The following is a 17,239-nucleotide window of genomic DNA, read 5'->3' as shown; positions in this document are numbered from 1 at the left end:
GCTGCTAAGTCACTTCAGTCATGTCTGACTCTGTGTGACCCCATAGATGGCAGCCCACCAGGCTCCCCCATCCCTGGGATTCTCCAGGCAAGAATACTGGAGTGGGTTGCCATTTCCTTCTCCAATGCATGAAAGTGAAAAGTGAAAGTGAAGTCGCTCAGTCGGCATCCGACTCTTAGTGACCACATGGACTGCAGCCCACCAAGCTCCCCCCTCCATGGCATTTTCCAGGCAAGAGTACCGGAGTGGGTTGCCATTGCCTTCTCCGCATTGCCCTCTACCCTTCTTCAAAAATAAATAAAAGAAAAAAGTAATGGAAAGGAATGATCCAGAATTTGGGTCCCATCTTGTCAGGTAATCAAAGAGAAAATGTAACAGCCACCTGGGAGTAACTCACCTGTAGTTGATCCAAACTTCTTGTTGTAGAAAAGATATTTAGAAGTAAATTCATGCATCTTTGAATTTTGAGAACCTGTGGTTGAGGGCATTTCCCTTTGATTAATGAAGATGTTTTAATGTGATCAAAGGAAGATTGACAGGCTGACAGAGGTGAACTATGTAGGTGATTGATTCTGGTACAGAGATTAATCAAAACAGATCATATCAAACGATGTCAAGAAATAACATACCTGTTCATGATTTGTCGGCTTCTTGTTGGAATTCATTTACATGTTCTTTCCCCCCAAGTGTTTATTTGTAAACAGACATGCAGCTCTCTGTATCTCAAACTTAGAGAAGAAACATTCCAACACTTTCTTCCAGTGAAGTCTTAGGTGAAGGTCAAAGGAAGTGTTATGATGCTATGCGGCAGAGAGATTTTATGTTGATGGGAAAAAATAGAGTAGGGTTGGGGTGTCTGAGACCCACCTCTACCCAGGCAGTGGGTGCCAGGGGCAGTTAACTATAGGAGTATGGAACTCCCAGGTTGAAAGTCACTGATCTAAGTGATCTTTAAGGTTCTTCTCGAAAGTGTTAATCTTTTGGTATCTTATATGAGGTTGTTTAGCGAGGGTGGTTGTAACTTCCTTTAGTTTATTTAGTGAAAGAAATTGTAACTTCTGTTCCCAAGTAACTTCCATCGTTTATCTTGTTTATTCATGGTGACTTCTTTGAATAGTTGATAGCCCCCTTTTGCCTGATAAAATTGAAACGTTGTCTTGTGCTTCCCACAAAAAGTCAAGAACTTCCAGAAGTTTGTTGTCCCCAGAATTTATCGAGTGAGTTCCTTCATAGAGAATAGCCATATCCAGGCAGAAAAAGTACACCTTGAAACCATCACTTAAAGAATTTGCAGATCTGATGGGGAGATGTGCCCAAGGCTTTCTCCAAGGTTCCCTCCAACCCTGAGCCCTCAGGCCTGACTAAGGAGGAGGAGCGGTGTGCCTGTGGGACGCTTAGCAGCAAGCAGCATGAACCTGGAAAAAGCTCGTCTGGGGAGACCTAGAGGGTGGGCCTGTTGCCAGTGTTTTTTGGCTAAGCCCCTTACTAACTTTTTACTTCAGTTTCCTCAACTGTAAGATAGAGGTGTCTGTTAATTGGGGGTATAGTGTGGTGATGAAGGACACTTTGGATCAACCTGAGCCTGAGCTAGTTTTGCCCTTTAGTACCTTGAGCCAGTTTCTTTAAGTCATTCAGCTTTACCTGTAAATGGAAGTAATATAATGTCCTTGGCGAATTGTTTGAAAAGATCCCACAGATGATGGATTCCGTTGCTTGGTAGGGACCCTGGCAGCACTGGCACGCCACCAGCATCAGCGCCATCATGTGCCTCTTCAGACAGGGGTTAGGAGAGCAGGGGATTGAAAAGGTGTTTTGAAAAGTACAAAGTGTTCTATAATTCTGCAGTCATTTCTCACATATTTGGATTTCCTAGGACTGATTTTGAAACTGCTGTGAAATAGCTTGCCCAAGCCCTGGTTTTCTTCCCAGACCAGGATTTAGAGAGGGTATCTTCTGCCCGCCTCCCGTTTCCTCACTGGCGCGTTTGCTGTGTCCGCAGGTAGAGCAGCGGAGCGCAGTAGGCGCCTGTCGCTGCCGCCATGCCGTTCCCGTTCGGGAAGTCTCACAAGTCCCCTGCGGACATCGTGAAGAACCTGAAGGAGAGCATGGCTGTGCTGGAGAAGCAAGACATTTCCGACAAAAAGGCAGAAAAGGTATGTTTGGCTTTATTTTGTATTTTTCATCTTTGGATTAGGAGTGAATGTAAAACAAATTATGAGGTGATTTCTAAAAGGCAATGAATTCAGTTTGCGTTTGTTTAGAGTTTTTAAAATATAGTCCGACTAAGTAGTGCTTGCTGGTGCTATTTAAATTCCACATGTTTTCCTCTGTTCTGCCATCTAATACATCTTAACTTTTTTCTCAAATTTTTCATTTGAAGTTTCCAATTTTATTTTAACTTTTGAGGTTTTTGTTGTTGATGTGGTTTATCTGATTTCTAAAGTCAATGTTTCCACCAGTAGTCTGCCATGGGAGTTACCTCTCCTGATTTTGTGTTTCGTGTATCCCCGACAAGTATCTTCTACCCACTCATCACAGTCCAAAATGTGACTTTCATCCCAGTTTGTACCCACCCCCCCACCACCCCGCCAAGAAGCATCAATTTTCAAGAAATAGCATGAACTTCTATTGCTTCCTGAGAGGTTTAGGAATTGATCCCGACTTTCATTCCTACTTGACAAAAATTCTCAAGACCTTATGGACCGTAGCAGTAGCCTCCTTAGGGCTGTTTCTGAAATATCTCCCCTCCTTTAACCCTTCAGTTCAGCCTTCTCGCATAGTACCTGAGACCCTTTGTGACCTGGCCTGTACAGCTCTTGGTGAATTTTAACCCCTTTCTTCCTTATTCTGTGTGCTCTACCAGTCTCAGTTTCTTTCTGTTTATGGAAAGCAGTTAATAGCAAATAGTCAGCTCTACTGTCTTTGTCATGTTTCACTGCCCCCCCACCCCGGTTTCCCTTAGCCCTCATGCATTTGCCAGAATTAACCTCTTCATCTGGTTTTCCCAAATGGCTTTCCAGAATACTCCCTCTCCTAACCTTATTCTTACCTCCTAAAACAAATATCCACCATTTGGCCACCTCCTTTGGAAATAGCCGGACTGCTGCTATCTTCAGCATGGTTTTATTTGTGTCATATTTTTGTCTTCCTTACTAGACTTTGAGCTCTTTGACCCATGTGTCATTTCTGGCCCACCTTTGCCCTCCATGGTACCTGTCTCCCCATGGGCTGAACACCTGATGATTCATTGGATGAGTGCCTTAAGTGGAACATTTTCCATCCTATCTTATTTTAGGAAGTTGTTTTCTCTTTTGAATTGACAGTTAAATTGCATCATTTCTACCATCTTTTTGAGATTCTGTGGTTTACCTGTATTCTTATAAAGAAAAGAATATCACAGTCATGGGATTAAGATTTGTAATTATAGGCTATTTAGTCATTATAGGCTATCCTGTCATTGGAAGCAGCGTACAATTAGTGAAGTTTGGTATCATTCATCTTTTCTTTAGATCTTCCATAGAAAGTCTGTAGACAATTTCTTGTATACCTTAGTAAGATATGTAGATAACTATTAATAATATGATAAACTTCTTTTAAAGATGGCTATTATGTTATTTTGGTTGAAGTATATAAAGAAAATCTGGCCTCATACAGATGCATAATTGGGAAAGAGGAGTATTTTAATAGCCTTTCAGATTTTTGAAGTTTCTGATACCACACCAGTATTCACCAGTTGATAGTTTCTTGGTTGTAATAGACTCAGAGTGTATAAATGAACTTCTCATACTCTCTACTTTGAAGAGGCCCTTTATCTATACATAACTTTGTTACAGGCATTGGTCATTTAGAAAGCATTGGATCATTGACTTACATCTTCCAAATGTTTACACATTATTCAGTATCAAAAATTCACACATTAAAATTACACTACTGTGATCTCAGAAAAGTAAAACTTTTGGAAAGTGGTCAAACTTCCTTATGTTGTATTCAAATTTCAAAATTGGCAACAAATACTATTTGTTGGTTGTTTTTCTTAAGGAGACAGGTTCACTTTGTTTATTTTTGAAAAAATATCTGCCAAGGATACAAGCCTGAATAATTTTTCAGTTTTTCTTTCAAGGAAAAGTGATGTTGCTTGAAGAAAACTGCTTGTTCAGCTAATAGCCCAAGCATTATCATACAAATACTTTTCTTCAAGCCGAGCAGCCATACTTCTGGAAGGGGCAGGAGGTGCTTCGTGTGTACTTCCCGTTCAGTTCATTTCAGTCACTCAGTCATGTCCGACTCCTTGCGACCCCATGAACTGCAGCATGCCAGGCTTCCCTGTCCCTCACCAACTCCTGGAGCCTACCCAAACTCATGTCCATTGAGTCGGTGATGCCATCCAACCGTCTCATCCTCTGTCATCCCCTTCTCCTCCTGCCCTCAATCCCTCCCAGCATCAGGGTCTTTTCAGATGAGTCATCTCTTCACATCAGGTGGCCAAGTATTGGAGTTTCGGCTTCAACATCAGTCCTTCAGATGAACACCCAGGACTGATCTCCTTTAGGATGGACTGGTTGGATCTCCTTGTAGTCCAAGGGACTCTCAAGAGTCTTCTCCAATACCAGAGTTCAGAAGCGTTAATTCTTTGGCGCTCAGCTTTCTTTATAGTCCAACTCTCACATCCATACATGACTACTGGAAAAACCACAGCTTTGACTAGATGGACCTTTGTTGGCAAAGTAATGTCTTGGTGTTTTAATATGCTATCTAGGTTGGTCATAACTTTCCTTCCAAGGAGTAAGTGTCTTTTAATTTCATGGCTGCAGTCACCATCTGCAGTGACTTTGGAGCCCAAAGTCAGCCACTCTTTCCACTGTTTCCCCATCTATTTGCCGTGAAGTGATGGAACTGGATGCCATGATCTTAGTTTTCTGAATGTTGAGCTTTAAGCCAATTACATCAAATGTTCCCACTTGCGCATACTCAGAGGTCAAGATTTAATGAATTATTTTTCTGCTTCCTCATGCTACTCTTAAGTGAAACAGTTTTTTAAACTGAGTGTGTGAGGATGAAAAAACTACAATGATAGCTGTCATAACTCGGGCAGGTCAGCACCATCAATGCAAATGGCAGCAGTGGAAAAAGGCAAATTATGTATTATACTGATATGAAGACAGTTTTGACCTCATTGACCCCTTGGAAGGGTCTCAGGGAACCTTTTTCAGTAACACAGAGGTTGAGAATTCCTGCTCTAAACCTAAGCAAGAATAGACCTCTTGCTATTAGGATAAACAAAGCGAAGAGAATTAGTTGAACTTTTGAAAAATAAGTTTTGTTTCCAAGAAAGGGGACAACTCTGAAGACCAGTTGATACAAATTACTTATTCTGGAATAGATTAGGAATAGAGAGGAAGACCCTGAACTTTGTGATTTCACTTTCTTGTCAAGATTCAAGAGACAATGCTAATACAAGTGCTGTCTCCTGAATCTTGACAAGAAAGGGAACTGAGACCTGAAAACAATGGAAAGATAAAATATTACCACTAAATTAAACACCCTGAAACGTTTTTCGTACTTAAAACTGAAAACTTGAAGGTTAGGATGCTTTGTATGATTTGTTATCTAGCATTGTACTGAAAATTCTAGGCAATGCATAAAGAAATGGCTTAGAAATTAAAAATACATTTATTTCAAATAAAGAAGGGAAATTACAGTGTATTTGTATATCTTTACAAAACACAGGGGAATCAGTGTGAAAATGAGAGTTCACTAGGGCACCTGAATGCAAAATTCAGAGCTTCCCTAAATATTAGTCAAAATGATCTAGAAATTATAATTTTTTAAAAAGTATTTTATTTGTAGTAACAACAAATAAATAGGGGATCTGGGAATACTTTTATCAAGAGGTGTGCAGAACCTGTCCATGTCATTGGGCAGAATATAATTAAGATATCTTATCAAATCGATTTTTAAGCTTAAAGCAGTTCCATTCAGATCACAGCAGGATCTTTTTGTACCTTGACAAAAAATGATTATGAAGTTCTGGAAGAATAAATAGCTGTAAAGTTGTGCTGGAATTTAAGGAATATGAATTCTACTTTGTTTTGAAGCAAAGCACACATTTCATACATCCACTCTCAGTCTTCCCCATCATGGTTAATGAGACACCATTCTTCTAGTTGTTCAGGCCAAAAGACTTGCGTCATCCATGACTCCTTTCATACTTCCCAAATCCAATTCATGAGCAAATTCATCCACTTTATTGCGGCAGGGAGTGTTAAAAAGCCAGAATCTAATGATCTCTACACCCCATTTTTCTGGTTCCCACTCCTGTCTAAGCTATTGTTATCTTTGCTCTGCATTGCTGCAGTGTTCTTCTAACTGATCCCCCACAACCATAATGATTCTTTCAAAACGTGCGTCAAATAGTGTTTCCCTTAGAGTAAAAGTCAGAATCCTTACACTAGCAGAACCAAGTTCTACAGGTCAGCTCCTGCCTAGGCCTGTTTGTAAGGCTCATGAGGTAAGAATGGTTTTTATATTTCTAAAGGATTGGTTTTAAAAGCAAAGAAGAATATGCAACAGAGACTTTATGTGGCTTGTAAAGCTTAAAATATTTCCTGTTTGGTGTTTTTACCTAAAAATAAATGCCCATCCTTGCCCTGGTCAGTCAGGCCCATCCCTTCTCCTAGTACTCCCCCCAAAGTTGGCTTGCTTTTCCTCATGCATTCCAGTCCACCCCTGCCTCGAGGCTTGTGCATTGGGCTGTTCCTTTGCCTGGAATGTTCTTCCCCCAACTCTGCTTGGTTTGCCCCCTTGTTGCCGTCAAGCCTTTGCTCAAATATTGCTTTCACCTAACCCCCTATTTAAAGTGCAGCCTAGTCCCCGGCATTCCTGTTTACCCGATCTTGCTGTTTTCTGTATATCACTTAACATCTTTAATATACTTAATGATTTTTTTTAAATTAGTTCTTCCCTCTCCTAGAACATAAACTTTCCAAAGACAGCTCCATAATTATTTTTCATTTATTGAAAATGAAATTCAGAGTCAACATGAAGCACTGTCAGCTTGTATCTCTTCTAAACTCTTAGTGTCTACTGAATAGGATAAAACATGTATTACTGAGGATGTTGTAATAATTTGTATGTTGAGTTTATGACCAATAAGAGAGTATCCCAACCAGGTATCTTCTGAATTTTATGATGGTGGCCAAGTATCACATTCCTTACAGTACTACCACCCACACAAATAGTGAGATAAATGACCCTTCTCAAGAGGTCTACCCTGTTAGTCCTAGTATCTTCCATATTGTTTTGTGTTTATTAATTATCTTCCTGTGTAGTTCAAGAGGCTCAATGGACACTTTTCATGATTGGATGAATAATTATACCCAGTGGATCTAATTAATGGATAACCAAGCACCTAGGCAGGGTTTTGGTGACCTGTTGCAAGATACTGTCCCCAACTCTAAACTTTTGATAAGCTTTATTATCACTGAGGAAGGGCTTAATTAACAGAGCTTATGAATGACAGAAATTGGAGGAGGATAGAAAACTCTGTAGGTGACTAAATCAGGCACCAAAGAAGGGTTAATTAGCTGGGAGAAGGTGGGCAGGAGGAAGGATATGATTGTAACTGATAAAGTGCAGCAAATATACAAGTATCACTCTGTATCAGGGTCTGAAAAAGCAGATGGGATACCAAAGGAGAAAATAAAATATAATCACTAAAAGTATTTGATTAAACCAAAAGAAGGCAGAAAAAGAGGAAAGAATGGGTAGAACAAATGGAAAACAAATAGCAAGATACTAGACTCAAATGTACTGTTATCAATAATCACATTTAATATAAATGTCTGAATACTCCAGTTAAAAGGCAGTGCTTGTCAGGTTGGATATGAAGGTCCTAACTGGATAAATTTAGAGATTATCATATTAAGGGAAGTATGTCAGAAAGAGAAAGACAAATACCATATGACATCACTTCTATGTGGAGTTTTTAAAAAATGATATAAATGAACTTATTTACAAAATAGGGATAGACTTACAGATGTAGAAAACAAACTTGTGGTCTCCAGAGAGTATAGCAGGGATAAATTGGGAGTTTGGGATTAGCATACACATCACTATATATAAAACAGATAAATAGCAAAGAGTGCTGTGCAGCACAGGAAACTGTGTTCAGTATCTTATAATAACCTAAGGTGGAAAAGAATCTGAAAAAGAATGTCACATATATGATTATAATCACTTTGCTGTACGCCTGAAACTAGCATACCATTGTAAATTACCTATACCTCAGTTTTTAAAAATGGTTAAAAAGAGGAAAAGTCCTAAGTGTCTGTGCCTACGAGAAATGCACTTTGAAGACAAGTAAAAGGATGGAGAAAGATATACCAGGTTAACACTTGTCAAAAGAAAACTGAGATAGCGTTATTAATATCAGAAAAAATAGATTTCAGAGAAAAGAATAGTATCAGGGATAGTTATTTCATGATAAAATAGGGGTCAGTTAATCCAGGGGACATTACAACCTAAAATGTTTATGCAGCTAGTAACAGCTTTAAAACAAAGCAAAAACTGATCAAACTATGAGGTGAAACAATTAAATCCACAATTAAAATTGGAGATTTTGATACTCCAGTCTCAGTGATTGATAAAAGAAGTCTGTGAGGCACACCAGTAGATCAGTGGGACAGAATAGAGAATCCAGAAATAAAACCTACACGTGGTGTGGAAATTTTTTGCCAAAGATGAAAATGCAGTTCAGTGGAGCAAGGATAGTAGTTTTAATAATTGGTGCTGGAACAACCTGATAGCCACATGTGCAAAAAATATGTTGGACCCATGCCTCATGTCATATACAAAAGTTAATTCAAAACAGATCACACAACTGAATGTAAAACCTAAAATTTTAAAGCACCTGGGAAACAGGAGAAACATCTTCATAACCTTGGGATAGGCAAAGAATTCTTAGATGTGATACCAGAAGCATACTGTATAAAAGGAAAAAATAATAACTTGGAATTCATCAGCACCGGAATCTTCAAGTCTTCTATAGACACTGTTAAAAGAATGAAAAGACAAACCACAGACTGAGAAAATCTTTGCAAAGCATACATTTGATGGAAGATTGCATCAAGAATACTTAAAGAACTCTCAAAACTTTATAAGAAAACAATAAAAAAAAAATGAATTCCGTATACACTTCACCAAAGATGATATACAGATTTCAGATAAACACTTGCAAAGATGTTCATCATAGGAAATTGCAAAGTAAAGCTATGATGAAATAACCACTACACACCTATCACAATGGCAGGTATTGAAAATACTAGCTATATCAAATGTTAATGGTTATGGTGAGCAATTAAAACTGCTGGTAGGAATGTAAGATAATATAGCTACTTTGGATAACAGTTTGTCGGTTTCTGGAAAAGCTGAACTTACATCTAGCCATTTCACTCCCACGTATTTACCCAAGAGAGTGAGAAACATATGTCCATACAAAGACTTATACATAAATGTTCATAGCAACTTTATTTGGAAGAGTCCAAAACAGGAAGTAGCCCAAGTGTGTGAATAAACCAGTTGTGACACATCCATAGAATGGAATACTAGTCAGCAATAAAAAGGAACAAACTCTTGCTGTTTATAGCAGCATGAATGAATCTCAAAATAATGTGTTGAGTGAAGGAAGCCAGGCTATAAAGAATACATAATGTATGATTTTGTTTATATTACAGAACTGTGAATAGCCACAGTGACAGAAGGTGAGATGAGTGGTGGGCGGGTTAGAGTGGGGTTGGTGGAATGAGGGGGATTATAGCAGGATCATGGTAGTCATGGATATGTTCGCTTGTCTTAGAGGTGTGTACCTAAGTCCAGAGTTATCAGCTTGTACACTTTAAATATGTGTGTTTTGTTGTATGTTAACTGTAACTCAATTACAGTTGACAGGGAAAAGGACTCTCCATGTAGCAGCTGAGGTATAGGTGACTTAGAACCATAGATGTTTACCCTAAGAACGGATAGACCATATAATAAAGCATCCAGAGAGACTATTGAAAGCCTAGGTTGCAATAGTAGAGAAACAGCAGCCTCAGAGTGACCATCTTCTGCTCTGTGTAGACAAGTCCATACTGAGTTTGTGGAGAAGCTCGAGTGTTGAGAGGGGAGTGACCAGGTTAGCACTGAAATTCAGAGTCCTGCCATGAGAAACAGTTGAAGGAACTGGAGATGTAGAGAGAGAATCAAACTTGAGTCCTAGTGCTCTTAGTAAAATGTTTTTAGGGGATCATTTTATGTTAGAGGAGCTTCCAGACTGACAGAAGATAGACTTAAGACTCGTGAGTGGACATAAAACAGGGAGTCCAGTTTCATCTTGATATTTGGGAAAATAAGTGGAAGTTAGCTTCCACGGGAGAGAGCAAGTTTCCTGTCTCAGGGTTTGTGTTGTTGTGGGTTCAGTGATCACTTAGGTATTGTAGAAGGAATTAGAATTGTATGATTGACACATCCTTACATTGATACAATACCGTTACTTTGCAAGGTGCCTTTGTAGAAAATAGCCCTCCATCTTATTTTGAGGTAAAATGATATCCTCCATCTTACTTCGAGGTACAATAGTTACTATTCTCATGATCCACGTGAAGAAAGCTTGTTTCCAGGGACATTGATTATAGTAGAATCAGAGGTGGTATTCACTCCTAACTGCTAAACCTGTGGTAAAATTTTGTCTTTATCTCCTTTGTTCTTGATATCCATGGGCATTTTCTCATTCATTTCTTGTGATCTTATAAACAAAATGATAAATATAACATTTGAGTGTTTCTTTCTTTATAGTATGTTGATATTTTTCCTTATTCTGTATGGTACACAGTTGCCATATTAAGAATTGTCTGTAATAGAAATAGATTAGTCCCTTAGGAACTGGGTCATACCTTTAAAGAGAATTTGAAAACTACTTTCCTTATACCTTTAGAAAAAAGTGGTTTATCTTACCATCTTTATTTTTAGGTAGCTGGAGCATGGGAGTCAGATGGAATGGAATTCGTTCTCTCATTGCTCACAGCCACATAGATCTGGTATACATAATGACTGTTTACACACTCTGCCACTGCATGCTATATAAAGAAGGTATAGCTGCCTTGCTCAGCTTACACTTGGTGCTCTTCATCACTGTGAATGCATGTGTTCATGGGATTGAATAGCTATATTCACTCATTTCATGAGAGGACTAAGTTTGCTGGCATATTTAAGAGGGGGGAAGGGAGTAGTCTTTTCATAGCATAGCCATTTAACAGTGACTCATGGTTACTAAACTTGTTCAGAGTAATCTTTGACACCAGAAGGTTATTAATAGGCTTTTCTTAGCCCATGATCTTTCAGTTTAGTATACTCAGGCATTTTCTTTAGTAGAGAGGCACATATATGAATAAGGATTTTTTTTTAATTTAGAAATTAATATGGTAATAAAATTGGTCTTATTTTTGAGTATTTAGTGCCAGCAATGTTCCTCAGTTTACTTTTAGATTCCATCTCACATTGTTTATCTTAATTTACTTTAAGAACTTCCTTTTTTAAATGAGGTCATCTAATAAATCGCTTTTTGAGAATGAATTGATATTTGAGGCAATAAATATAGGCTGTAAATATTTAGAGGACTCTTGTTTAAAATTATTCTTTTGCATAAGAGTGGGTATAAAGAAACTCAAAAAAATGTATAATACAAAATAATAAATGATATGAGCCCCCTCCTCCTCAAAAAAAATCTGGGTTTTTTGAGGAATTTCTCAATAATAACAATTAGGTTGCATGTAAATTAGAATAAGCTTGATTGTATAAACCAGTAGTGAACAGAAGAATGGAAAATTCTACTTAATAGATCACTTCAAAATTTTTTCTAAAAAGGTGACTTTATAAATAATGATTCCCATCTGATTATGTTACCTTCTGTGGAGTTCCATACTCACAGTAATTGTCAGGACAGGGGTTTTTTTTGTTGTTTGCTTTCAAAAGATGGCAATAGAAGTAATTACTGTCATCGCTTCCATTGTCACCTTTTGCAAAAGATCCCCAACTTGATTGAATCCATAGACATTTTAGTGCCCTTCCATATAGGGCAGACAGATGGGCACATGGATCAAATTTTGTCTTTGTTCTTAAGGAATTTATAATCTAGTAGAAGGACTTCCCTGGTAGCCCAGATGGTAAAGAGTCTATCTGCAATGCAGGAGACCTGAGTTCGATCCCTGGGTCAGGAAGATCCCCTGGAGGAGGGAATGGCACCCACTGTAGTATTCTTGCCTGGAGAATTCCATGGACAGAGGAGCCTGGTGGGCTACAGTCCACAGGGTCACAAAGAGTCAGACACAACTGAGTGACTAACACACACACAGAGGAGATAGACATGTCAAATAATATAATACAGCAGAGAGATACTTGGGGGTATGAGTGAAATTCTGTGGGAACCCAGAGAAGAAAGCAGTTACTACCTCTGTCAGAGATAGGTATGGAGGTAGCGAGCAGTGACATGTGAACTGGTTTAAAGGTGTTTGGCAAGTTGAGAGTGAAAGGGAATGAAATGTGAAACATCTTAAAGTATGGCATGTCCAGAAAACAGTCGACAAGTTTAGGGTGATTTTGTAGGAGTGGTTAGAGGTGAATGTGGTAGATTGAAAAGGGCCTTATGTACAACCTAAAGATAGACTGAGGGAGCTAAAGAAATCTATTGTTTTTCTGCTTTGTTTTAAATCTTTAAATAATTTTTAATTCACAGAAAGTTGCAAAAAAGTATACAGGAAGATCCCATGTACCTTATACTCAGTTTCCCCCAGTGGTACCATTTTACTTAACTATATACAAAATCAAGACAAGGAAATTGACATCGGTACAGTCCACAGGCCTCATTCACCTTTTCCCAGTTTTACAATTTTGTGAGTGTATGTGTCTCTGCAGTTTCATCACATGTGTAACCACTACCACAACCAAGATACAGAACTTCTCCATCACCACAAGCTCCCTCTTGCCATTCCTTTATAGCCATCTCCTCTCCCCTATCCATAACCCTTGCTGGCAATCACTGATCTGTTCTTGCAACCTATAATTTTGTTATTTCAAGAATGCCTTACAGATAGACTCATATAGTATGTAACTTTTTGAGACTGGCTTTTTTCTCCTCACCCAGCTTAATTTCCCATGAGATCTATGCAAGTGGTTATTAGTATCACTAATTCATTTTGATTGCTGAGTGGTATTTTGTTCCGTGAATACACCATACTGTGTACATAGAGTGAATGTTTAAGTGGAATGTTTCCAGCTGGGGCTATTACAAATAAAGCTACTGTGAATATTTTCATAAACGGATTTTGTGTGAACATAACTTTTCTCCCCTCTAGAATAGATGTCCAGGAGTACAGCTCCTGGCTCATGCAGTAAGAGCAGGTTTAATTTTAGAAGAAACCACCAGCCTCTTTCCCACTACATTCCACTAGTAGTGTTTCACGGTTATAGATGGGATGAGATGGGGAAGTGTTGGACTGCTGGACTTAATGGCAGAATATTAAACTTGGTAAGAGGACTCGGATGACAAGGAAGTCTTAAGATTAAAGAGGAGAGGTAAGATGTGAGACTAAATTTCTGAGGGAGAATTGAAAGGATTTGATGGGTATCCAGAAGGGGATACAGAGGATGAGATGGTTGGATGGCATCACCAACTCAATGGACATGAGTCTGAGCAAAGTTGGGGAGATAGTGAAGGACAGGGAAGCCTGGTGTGCTGAGTTCCATGGAGTTGCAAAGAATTGAACACAACTGAGCAACTGAACGACAACAACAATGTAATTAACTATAGATTCACATAACCTTTGGGCTGTCCTTCTACAAACCAGGTGTTTTTCAGAGCGTGAGTCATTAAACCATGTCCCAGGTTAGCCCAGTCCTGGTTTTGTAAAGTTTTATTGAAACTCAGCCATACCCATTCGTTGACACATGGTCTATGGCTGCATTCCTGGTGCAATGGCAGAGTTGAACAATTGTGACAGAGACCATGTGACCCACAGAAAGACAGCGACATCCTTATCGAAAGAAACTTGATAAGATACTTTTGATGAGGTAGATTACAACAAGGTGCTTATTTTAATTAGAAATTGGAGGTAGGAGTGAGGTGCAGGAAAAGTGTGTTTGTTTTGCTTTTTTTTTTTTAAAGGTTTTTATTTAACCATTAAAAAATTGAAGTATAGTTAATTTACAATGGTTATTTCAGGTGTATACAAAGTGATTCAGTTACATATACATATGTGTGTGTGTGTACATATATTCATATATATTTTTTCAGATTCTTTTCCTTTATAGGTTATTACAAGATTTTGAATATAGTTATCTGTGGTATACAGTAGATCCTTGTTGTTCATATTATATATAGCGGTGTATATATGTTCTTCCCAACTCCTACTAATTTATCCCTCCCCGCTCCTTTCCCATTTGGTAACCATAAGTTTGTGTTCTGTGTTTGTAAGTCTATTTCTGTTTTGTAAATAAGTTCATTTATATTATTTTTTCCTATTCCCCATTGAAGTGATGTCATGTATTTGTCTTTCTTTGTCTGACTTATTTTACTTAAGATGATCATCTGTAGGCCTATCCATGTTGCTGCAGATGGCATCATTTCATTCTTTTTTTTATGGCTGAGTAATATTAATATTTTTGTTTTGCTTGTAAACTTAAATGTTCCACAGATATGCAAAGGGTACTCTGAAGAAGCAAGTTGGCCATGTTTTCCGGTGCTATTTCTACCTTAATCCACTTTTTCAGTTTCACCCTATCCTTATTTATCTATTGGGTCTCTATACAAGATCTTTATTTTGAGAAATGATGGCAGCAGGATTAGGAAGTATGTTATCAGTGCCCCAAAAAACATTTAAAAACCACGGGTTTGATGACCTCTGACATCTCTTTCAACATTTAAGATATTGTGATTCCATACTGAGCTATCCCTGCAAGTTTAACATATTCAATTCAGAATTCATCTTCTCTGTTCCAGAATTGGTCTCTCTTCCTGACTGCCTAGCTTAAGAAATGTCTTTCTGGCTCAAAACCTTAGAGCATCAGATTCTTTGTCTTTACTTCAGTATCTGCCAAAGTTCTGTTCATTTGAAGTCATTTGGTGAGGAGAGAAGAGGCTGAAATTTGCAACCTCTCACTCTTTGCCTTTTTGTAAGCACTCTGTAGGTAATGTGGGAGTGTGGGTGTTTGGGTACCTGTGTGTGTGCAAGAGATCTGTGCTTCCTTCATTAAGCCTAATAGTTTTATTAATTGATTTCTATATCTATATGAAATACTATATTCTAGTATGTGTTCATTCCAAAAATTAAGGAAGTTCAGCAGAGCATAAAAGGAAAACTAAAGCTCATCCTCAGTCCACTCCTGCATGCAGTGAGGTACTATTAATGTAGTGGGACAGCCTCTCAGATTCTTATTCACATTCTCAGTCTCTCTGTCTTTCTGGGGCAGGTCAGTTACTCAGACCGAGGTCATGTTATTTTAGGTCCTGGTTTGTTTGTTAATTTTAAATCTTTGCATGTCAGTATATATCTACTTAATTGTTTTCAAAGCTTGCCATAATCTTCCATTTTATGGGTACATCATTATATAACTAGTTCAGGGTTTTGGGTTTTTTTGTTGTTGTTGTTGTTTTGCTGCCTCTTGCAGCACATGTGGGATCTAAGTTCCCCGATAGGGAAGTACAGAATCCTAACCCCTGGGCCACCAGGGAATTCCCAGAGATAACTTTTACTTCTGATCTTTCACTGTAGTAAATGACCCTGCTTGTACTTAAATTTCTGTGTAATTATCTGTTTCCCCAGGGTAAATTCCTTAGATGTATAATGGGTGACTCAGAGGAATTGCACCTTTTAAAGCTTTTTGGTTTTTTGTTATATTTTACTAAATTGCCCTCCAATAAAGTTGTACCAATTTATTTTTCCTCAACCAATATATCTTCCAGAAGTCTTTGTTTCTGCTAAGTGAGGGAAAATATTTTATCATTTTCAATTCAGTCCAGTCACTCAGTCATATCTGACTCTTTAGACCCCATGGACTGCAGCACTCCAGGCCCTATCCATCACCAGCTCCCGGAGTTTACTCAGACTCATGTCCATTGAGTCAGTGATGCCATCCAACCATCTCGTCCTCTGTTATCCCCTTCTCCTCCTGCCCTCAACCTTTCCCAGCATCACGGTCTTTTCAAATAAGTCAGTTCTTTGCAGTTTATCATTTTAAGCTACTATTATTATGTTAGCTTACATTATAAAGTAGTATATCTTCTTTAAGATATCTATTTGTCAAGAATATCTTCTTATCTTTTAATTTCTGAATTAGCCATGTCTGTACTTCAGCATTTTACTCTTGCTGTGCTTAAGTGTGCTATGAATTCGTAAGTCAGGCTTAACAAGTAACTTTTATCTGTTAAAACTTGGGGCAAAGAGGAGAGCATACCCAGTCTCACCCCACCAGATAAACCCTGTACCTCCATCTGTGAGTAGACACCTTGTCACCTTTCACCTCCTACCATGAGGCCACTTTGGAGTCTTCTGAGTAGTTGGGCTTTGTTGGGACCAGAAGAGGTGTGACTGATAAGGACTGTGAGTACTGCAGGGACGTGGTCTGCAAGCACTACTGGGAGAGTGAGGAATGCCTCTGATGTGAAAATGTCTCTTGCATCACAGCTTTGTATCTGAGTGATTGCCACTGATGATGATAAAATGGTACAGGGATGGGTACTGTGGGACATGGGGTTCAGCGAAAGAGATTTAATATGACCGCTGAAGTTTTGGAAGTCTTGAAATAGGCCACCAATGTTAGGCTTGCTAGTTGCTTTTTTTCTACCTCTTTGTATTTTTTAATGAGAAAGCAGGCAGCAGGGAAGTCTCACAGCCTTACTTCTAACTGGGGAGGTTATTATGGGCACAGCTCTTGAAACTTTGAAGTATTTACTTGTCTCCTCACCCTGGTATGTAAAGAAGTATGGTCCCGATACTGTTACTAGTGAGGTGAATAGTTGGTATGAACTTTAGAGTATTGGTTGCTACTTAAGTAGATCCTGTACCTTACATTGTTTGATGTAAAAATATTTTTTGAGATACTGATTAGAAATAAAGTCTCCAACTGATTATTTGTGGAAGTCAATGAGGCTTTATGGCATGGGATTAATATGCCTGCCCCCAACCCACCCTACCCAGGCCTTGCCTCTGAG

At 38.6% G+C, this 17,239-nt stretch overlaps 1 protein-coding gene across 2 annotated transcripts in view; it reads left to right on the top strand.

The window, feature by feature from the left end:
* Positions 1 to 17,239, top strand: part of CAB39 (calcium binding protein 39) — a 92,646-nt gene that overhangs the window by 37,132 nt on the left and 38,275 nt on the right. For both annotated transcript variants that reach the window (XM_043909722.1, XM_043909723.1), the window contains exon 2: positions 2,000 to 2,153. In XM_043909722.1, coding sequence (XP_043765657.1) covers positions 2,040 to 2,153 — 114 coding nt within the window. In that variant the 5' untranslated portion in view covers positions 2,000 to 2,039. The remainder of the gene's footprint in view (positions 1 to 1,999; positions 2,154 to 17,239) is intronic.

This window comes from Cervus elaphus, chromosome 8, assembly GCF_910594005.1.
Source record: "Cervus elaphus chromosome 8, mCerEla1.1, whole genome shotgun sequence".
Taxonomy (NCBI): Eukaryota; Metazoa; Chordata; class Mammalia; order Artiodactyla; family Cervidae; genus Cervus; species Cervus elaphus.
The sequence above is the reverse complement of the archived record's forward strand: the minus strand, read 5'-3'. Positions and strand labels throughout refer to the sequence as shown.